At 30.7% G+C, this 7,790-nt stretch overlaps 1 protein-coding gene across 1 annotated transcript; it reads left to right on the top strand.

Annotated features, from left to right (window-relative positions):
• Positions 1-1,842: 1,842 nt before the first annotated feature.
• LOC106691225 (ejaculatory bulb-specific protein 3) lies at positions 1,843-6,454 on the top strand. The gene is made up of 3 exons (XM_014436935.3): positions 1,843-1,996; positions 3,983-4,220; positions 6,161-6,454. Exons 2-3 carry the CDS (start codon positions 4,040-4,042, stop codon positions 6,358-6,360), a joined length of 381 nt encoding a protein of 126 aa, XP_014292421.1. The 5' UTR covers positions 1,843-1,996; positions 3,983-4,039; the 3' UTR covers positions 6,361-6,454.
• The last annotated feature ends 1,336 nt before the right edge of the window (positions 6,455-7,790 follow it).

Genomic DNA, 7,790 nt, shown 5'->3' with positions numbered 1-7,790 from the left:
AAAATTTAGATTATGATTATATTTAAATATTTACTAGTGAGATGGGTAATGTTTTCAAATTTTTGTATTTTGTTACTAAGGAACATTTTTTAAAAAATCTGCATATAAGCCTCGCTAAACTATTTCAATGAAGCTAAAAGCCATCTGATATGAAAGACCAACTTTATATTGGTATACCGAGTATAATCAAACCGTTAAAGGATTTTTTGAAAAAATGTAAAAAATCGATTCCATAAAATGGAACTTCTGGTGAGTCGATTTTAAAGAAAAATTTGCTGTCCCTTCCCAGACATACACCTTTTACTAAATATTCAGTTTCGGCTACGTACTTTTCTGTTTTGAACCTGTTAGCTGTTAATACACAAATACACAGAAAATTTTGTGAGACATGATTATTTGGATTTGGAGAACTTAAAAACGTTTCCGTCGAAAACTGGAATTTCATGATCGCAATATTTTTCGTTCAAATATTTCATATATACGATAAATTAAAGTAAAAAAGTGCCTATTAGTGCTGTAAAACAGGCTTAATATAGGTTTAACATATATTTAGTAATAATTGCAACCAATGTTTTGCAAATTTGCCTGGAAGTAGATTTTTAGACCCCAAATATTTAGGTGAAGCTGATTTTAAATTTTAATGAAAATTTATTTAGTATAGTAAATCCAGAAAAGTATTTTTTTTTTATAAATGAAAAACCATGGTTTTAGAAATTAACATTTTATGTTTATTCGTGATGGGGATGTTTATTCCCAGTAAGGGTAGTTAAGATTTTAAAATTATGTTAGAATAGAAATTCATCATCATAATCATTTTAGTCCCTTTACCACTTGAGCAGTGTCGGTTTACAATTTGCTGAGTCTGGACCAGATATCTCGCTCTTGGACTATCTCCCTTCTTCTACTCCAGTCCATATTCCGCCACCTGAACTCCTCCTTAACGCTCTCTTCCCAGGGCCCTGTATCATAATGAAAGTTAATAGTATTAGTTCATAGTACAAGTGTAGAAACTAGTGTAGTAATAATGCTAATACTTATTTTTTTCATAATAGGGATGACTATTAGTCATGTTACAGTAATTAAAAAATACTAAAGTACAAGCTACTATTGTACAAGTCTGTGTAATTGCATTAAGATAAATCTACAAGACTAATAGTATTAGTTTGTACTTTATTATGAAACAGGGCCCAGGAAGAGCATGGTCTTCCTCCTAGCCTTCTTCCCTCCACGTGAGTCTCATATGGCTTTCCTGGTCCATCCGAAGAAGGTGTTCGAACCATCTTAGCTTGTGCCCATCTAGGATGCTCTCAGCCGGTTTGAGTCCGAATGGTACTGTTTCCTACCCTATCTCGTCGTGTCCTTCCTTCCACCTTACGAAGGCATCTCCATGGATTGGATCGCTTCGGCGGTACATATACCAAAATTAAAAAGGATAGGAATTTAAAAAAAAAAATATTAAAAATATCAATAATCTTCAAAAAAAAATATTAATATCACAGTTCCGACAGTTTTTCGTGTTGTGTTTTTATTATTATTTTTTTTAATTAGGCTGGTTTAGAATTTAAAATAAGGTTAGATCAGTATAGAAATTTAAAAAGTAAAAAAAAAAAATGTATAAATATAAAATAAAAAAAGTTCTTTCGCGTTACTCCTATCACCGAACGTACTTCACCATTTTATTTAGTACTACAAAGTAGAAACAGAAAAACCACCAATTAAATTGATAAAAAGTATTCCTTTGTATCAATTCAGATGAAAGGACCATGTCCAACGTTTTTTCCAACATGTGGCTTAGTTTATTAATTTAAGTACTTTTAAATAAGCTTGTATATACAAAATTTCAAAGATTGCATTATTTAAATGTGAAACAAACAACATATTCGGTTGCTCTTTGCTATACAGAAATCAGCGGTGAATAACATATGATATGATATGTTGTCAAGGTAGCTTTAAGTATTGCAGTTTCGTTGATAACAACGTACGAACAACTTTAAAGGTTAGTAAATGTTTGTTGGTTGGATATTTGTATTTAAATTAAGTTGTGTTAGAGTAGTGCCTTTTAGGTAACTCAAGTTTTCCACCTCCTATTTTGTTTTGTTTTTCATTTTTCGTTTTCTAAACAATAATTTAAATTTTAAATTACTTATCGTATGTTCCTCGAACAAAAGTGAGAAAGCAATGTAAGTGAAGGAGCTACACTTTTATATACACATAAATAGTTGTATTTCATACAAAAAAAAAAAAATGCTATTATATGATATGAAACACAGAATACCGAAAAATAACTTTTGATTTATATACACAGGTTTGAATGAAAAAGAATGTTTTCTTTTTTTAATTTTGTGTTTGACATATACCACAGATTGTTACTTATAATCTTACTTTGTGATGAAACTGCTAGATTTAGGACAGTCTGTAGGACGACTCCTCTAGAGAAAGTAGCTCCTGTCTAAGGTACTTACATTTGGAGTAAGTACAATTAAAAAAAATCAAAACTTTTTAGTCAGATGTTTCACTACTTAAGCAAAATAACGAATTCATTGATCGTTAATCATCAATACGACCTTTACATATAATTTTTCATAAACCTTTAAATACCAACCATATTGCTCCTTCCTTACATTGATTGTGAAATAAATTAAGAAAAAAAAGTTTCTCAACAATTCAAAATAGAATAAAACCTGTTTTTGTCTGGTATTTTTCAATTTAAGAAAAATAGCGAATTTTGCCGTAGACTTTAAGCTCTGGTATATAAAGCCAGTCTATTTTTGGAATACCTTTAATATAAAATAAATATTTTTTTCATTTATACGTAGCCACTATCAAAACAAAACAGCAATTTACAATAAACATACATGTCATAATATGAGGTTCTCGTTCGTAAAACATTGCTTCTAAATTTTATTTATTTTTGATACCATAGAATTACTTTGTGACAAAACTTCTAGATTTAGGATAGTCTGTAGGACGACTCCTGTAGAGAAGGTAGCTCCAGTCTAAGGTACTACATTTGGAGTAAGTACAATTAAAAAAAAAAATCAAAACTTTTTTTGTCAGATGTTTCACTACTTAAGCAAAATAACAAATTCATTGATCGTTAATCCTCAAAACGACCTTTACAAATAAATTTTCATACACCTTTAAAAACCAACCATATTGCTCCCTTCCTTACATTGGTTGTGAAACAAATTAAAAGAAAAAAGTTTTTTTTTTAATTTGAAATGGTCATATTTATTTCATTTTACCATAGACTAGGTTTAATAACTTAATTTAATTCAGTTTAATAGCTGCATTTAAGAAAGCTCTGCTATATAATGCCAGTCTATCTTTGGATTACCTTCAATAAAAATTAATCAATTGTTTTTTTATGTTGCCTCTATCTTAACAGAAGAACGATTTATAATAAAAATACATGTCATAATATGAGGTATTCGTTCGTAAAACATGGCTTCTAAAATTTTTTGTGAAGGTTTTGGTATCGCCAAATTAAAGGGGGTTGATTTCATAAATTGTTAATTGAATGTCTAGGAAATTTATATTTTTAAAATGATAATGCTGATATCAAGTTCTTCTAAGTTGGTCACAATTGTGGCGAAACATTTAAAAAATTTCTTGTGTCTCATATACATACACTATGTAAATTTTATCTGCCACTTTGGATACGAACACAGGTCTTTGGAGTTAGTATCACCGTGCCTTACTCACTGAGCCACCCTGCTCCAGATCTATCCTACATGTCTGAATTAAAAAGGTAAAATTCAAAGTTTGTTACGTCAAGAATTTCAATAGTTATATAATTCCAAATTTCAGTCCTCAAATATCAGCCAAAACCAATAGTAAGAGGAAACATGCCAGGAACTTCAACATAGAACTGGTTTTGAATTGTACCCTAGTCCCAGAATACTAGTATGAACTAATAACTTAAGCTCTTTAGATTAGTTTATTTCCGATCTTGCATACATAATTCAATAAATATTTCCAGGTTCAATAGACATCTGGCAAGGCCTACTTGTAGCGCACCCACTTACCATTGCCCAGCATGAAGACGTTATTGGAGTTCTTATGCCTGGTCTATTTGCTCACCCTTGCTATGAGCGTTCCCACGAGATATGAAAACATAAACATCGACCAAGTACTCAACAACAGCAGACTGTACAAAAAATACTTCGAATGCTTGGCCAATATTGGCAAGTGTAATAAAGATGGAAGGGAACTGAAAGGTAAATGATTGATTGAATGTTTTGTCATTTCCAGAGAAGTAGAGATGATTTTTTAAAAATAATTAACAGAATCTTTAATGAACATCTTTTTTTCTAAATTTTCTAAAGCCTCTCAAATCCTTAGTTCTTGCTTAGTACTAAATCATTTTTAATTTTTATCTGAAACCTTATAAAGTAGGTCAGATACATTAGTATCAAAGATAAATATGCTGGATTTTAAATAATTTATGAAATTGTATTTAACAAAATAACATTTATTTATAGCGTTATTACACCAAAGTAACTGTTGGGTCGAGGTTTTCTTCACGATTGAAAAATTACTCTTCCCCAGAGTGTTCGTAAGTTTAGGTGAAATAAAAATAAAAATGGAGGACCTGAAAGTAATCTCATTGAAAATTAAAATAATAAAGAAAGTGAATTATAAAAAAAATTCCATCCAAATGGTATACAGTTTAATAACATTAAAATATAAATAATTGAAATTAAAAAAAAACGAATTGTTTTGTTGTTACAAAAAATAAAAGGATGAATTGTGAAATAAAAAAAATATTTCGATATATATACAAACTAACACAATTTTTTTTACACTAAAAAAAAGTTAATTTTCCACTAATTGAGTTGGTGAGAAACCAAAAAAAAAAAAAAATGAATCTCGATGAACAGAAGAAAAAAATTGTAATTCTCAAACGGCGCGAAGGGAGGGAGGAGAGGGTCGATATGCTCCTATCACTAACACTTTTCAATTCTAATCTCACCTGAGATGGACGTCTTGAAGCCGAGGTCGAGTCGGTAGAAATAAGACGATTTTTCATTCGGAAGAAACAGCCGTGGTGAGTCGTGGGTGAGAACGAGACAGAAATTTTACCGCTCCAATCTTTGCCAGTACTGACTGCAGACTGTCCTTATCAATCTTTCTCCAGCCCGTAATCCTACTGCAGCTCATAATACTGTTTTATAGGTGCCATACCTCAGCATTTATTTATACACGCACCACACCAAACTTCCTAATTTCCCCTTATTCACGTATTAAATTCTTAAATATAAATTTAAAATACAAGTAACTTGTAGTTGAAAATAAATAAAAAATAAATTTATAATTATCAAAAAATAAAAAAAAAACAATTGAAAGTAAAATGAAACTAAATAAAAAAGAAATTAATATTTTGAGCTTGAACAGTAACTTTGAAATTAATTAGTAAATTATATCAAACAACTTAAAGGAATTAGACAAATCCCGTTTGAGTAGGAAAGTGAATAATTGCTGTTGGTGAATAGCATAAAAATTATAAATAAACATGAAAGAGTGTAAAAATTATAAATAATCTTTCTAAAGGGGCGGAATAATTTACGTTTCAAATTCAGTGTCTCTAGCTGTGATACCTCTTAAATCAGAAAAAAAAATTATTCTGATCATAAATTTAAATTATATCTGTACCGCTACAACCCATAAAGGGTTTAAGGGTGCAGTACGTTTTTAGGAAGTACTGTTACTAGACCAACAGTTGTGCAAGGAGGTGACTTTTATCCAATTAAGAGTACCCACTCAATGAGACTAGTTGGACTCCGGAGAGCACCCAAATCCACAGGGTAGACACACAGCTACAATATATTCAACATAAAAACCAAATGTTTAATTCTAGAGATATCAAAGAATTTTTGAAGTCAGAAAAAAATTAAAGAGGTGTCTTACTAAAAGGATGATCGGGAAGAGATGTATCTAGAATGTTGCATTGACTTTTTTTTTTTTCATTTTAGGTATGAAAATCTTGTTGATTTATTCGAACTTAGGAGGTATATCATAAGTGCTGGACATAGTTTGCTTAAGTGTAAACATCTTTGGCTATCATAAGAATGTTAAAACTTAATTCCACCTAAGTGTTACTTGTACTGAAAAAAATTGTTTAGGACTTAACTACAATCATGACATTTATCATTTACAGAAATGCTCCCCGAAGCTCTTGCGTCAAATTGCGAAAAGTGTGACGAGAGGATAAAACAAGGTGCAGAAAAGGTACTCAAGTTCATGATAGAAAATAAACCTGATGATTTTTCTGTTCTGGAGAAAATCTACGATCCGGACGGTGCCTATAGGAAGAAATACTCCTCTGAAGCTGAAAAGCGTGGGGTCAAATTTAGCTAATTTACTTCTGTTGAATTTAAAGAAACTATCACCTATTATAAATAATTTTCATGTTTTATTTAACAAAAATAAAAGTTTCAGTTATGTTAGTGTTTTTCTGAGTTTTATTTATTTGTACAACCTAGAAAAAAAGAAAAAAAAGATTGCAATGAATATTTACAAGACATATCCATTGTAAATCAGAGGTGAACCAAAGTTAGTTATGAATAAAACCATGAGTAAATTGTCATGGATACAGTTGTTAGTTAATTGGTCATTAATACACTTTGTGTTAAGGATATTTTAGTGATAGTTTTATTCATAACTATTTTTTTAGAGATAACACAACTATAAATATAACTAGAATTGATCTAAGCTAAGGAAAGCTGTAGTTACAAAGCATTTTGATGCAGTACAATTCATAGAATAATCATCCCTTTGTGCCATAGTTGTAATACGTAAAGTTGTTCAATTAAATTAACAATATTAACCATAGCTATATTTTAGATTTTTAAAATGAATCATTACTAGGAAATCGAGGACTCGAGGAAACAAATCCTGAAATGAAATGGACTTCTGGGGTAAAGTAGTAGAAACATTAACAATCGAGGATAGCCTTTTTTTTGTATTATGATCTCCTAATAAGGATAAATGGAAAGAGGATTCCAAGACTGATGATGAATTGGAAGGCTGGAAATAGAAGGAGATGAGACTCCTGTTAGATAGCATGGTGTAGCATGGAGTGTGGAAAAGGCTGGGGACCGACCGAAGAAGAAACGATGGACCACCATAGATAATGGGAAATGCTGAAGCAGGAATTTGGCTTGGAAATATTCATATTAAAGAAATGCCTTAAAAGGAAAAAAGTGATCATTTTAAATTTTCATTTTATAAATGAAATCTGACTAAAATCATTCTATCCTTTGCTGATTCGACGATTTATGTAGATTAGGACAATACTATCATCATGAGAATATGAATTATTCTTATTCTATCATCTTAATAAATTGATTAAATGTCTTTATAGTCCCCGTTAATGAAAATTTTCACAAGTTAATACAAAAACTTTCTCCAAAAAGGAGAAGAAATGCTCTAGAGAGAGGAGTGAGAGAGCGAATTGTTTGGTAGGTGGAATTTAGAAACACATTAATGGAAGTAAAAAATTCCAAATTCCTATTCAAATGATTTCTAATAAAAATGTATGAGTACTCTGTTTTTTCTTCCAATTCCCTATACATTAAATAGGTAACATTTAATGCTTGCAGTGACTGGTCTGTCAATATCTCATGATATGAAGCCAGGGACGTTTGGATGGGTGGGACATTTGGCTTGAAGAAATCTATCAGGACACCACTACACAACAATGTATGCCACGTTCGTCGTATCCTACTGACTGCCCTATAGTATTCTTTAATAATGTTGCTCTTACCCCTGTAGAACAGATCCATACG

Source organism: Halyomorpha halys, unplaced genomic scaffold (assembly GCF_000696795.3).
Source record: "Halyomorpha halys isolate HHAL.00 unplaced genomic scaffold, Hhal_1.1 Scaffold2180.1, whole genome shotgun sequence".
NCBI lineage: Eukaryota > Metazoa > Arthropoda > Insecta > Hemiptera > Pentatomidae > Halyomorpha > Halyomorpha halys.
Note: the sequence above shows the minus strand (reverse complement) of the source record. Positions and strands in the feature narration are given on the sequence as shown.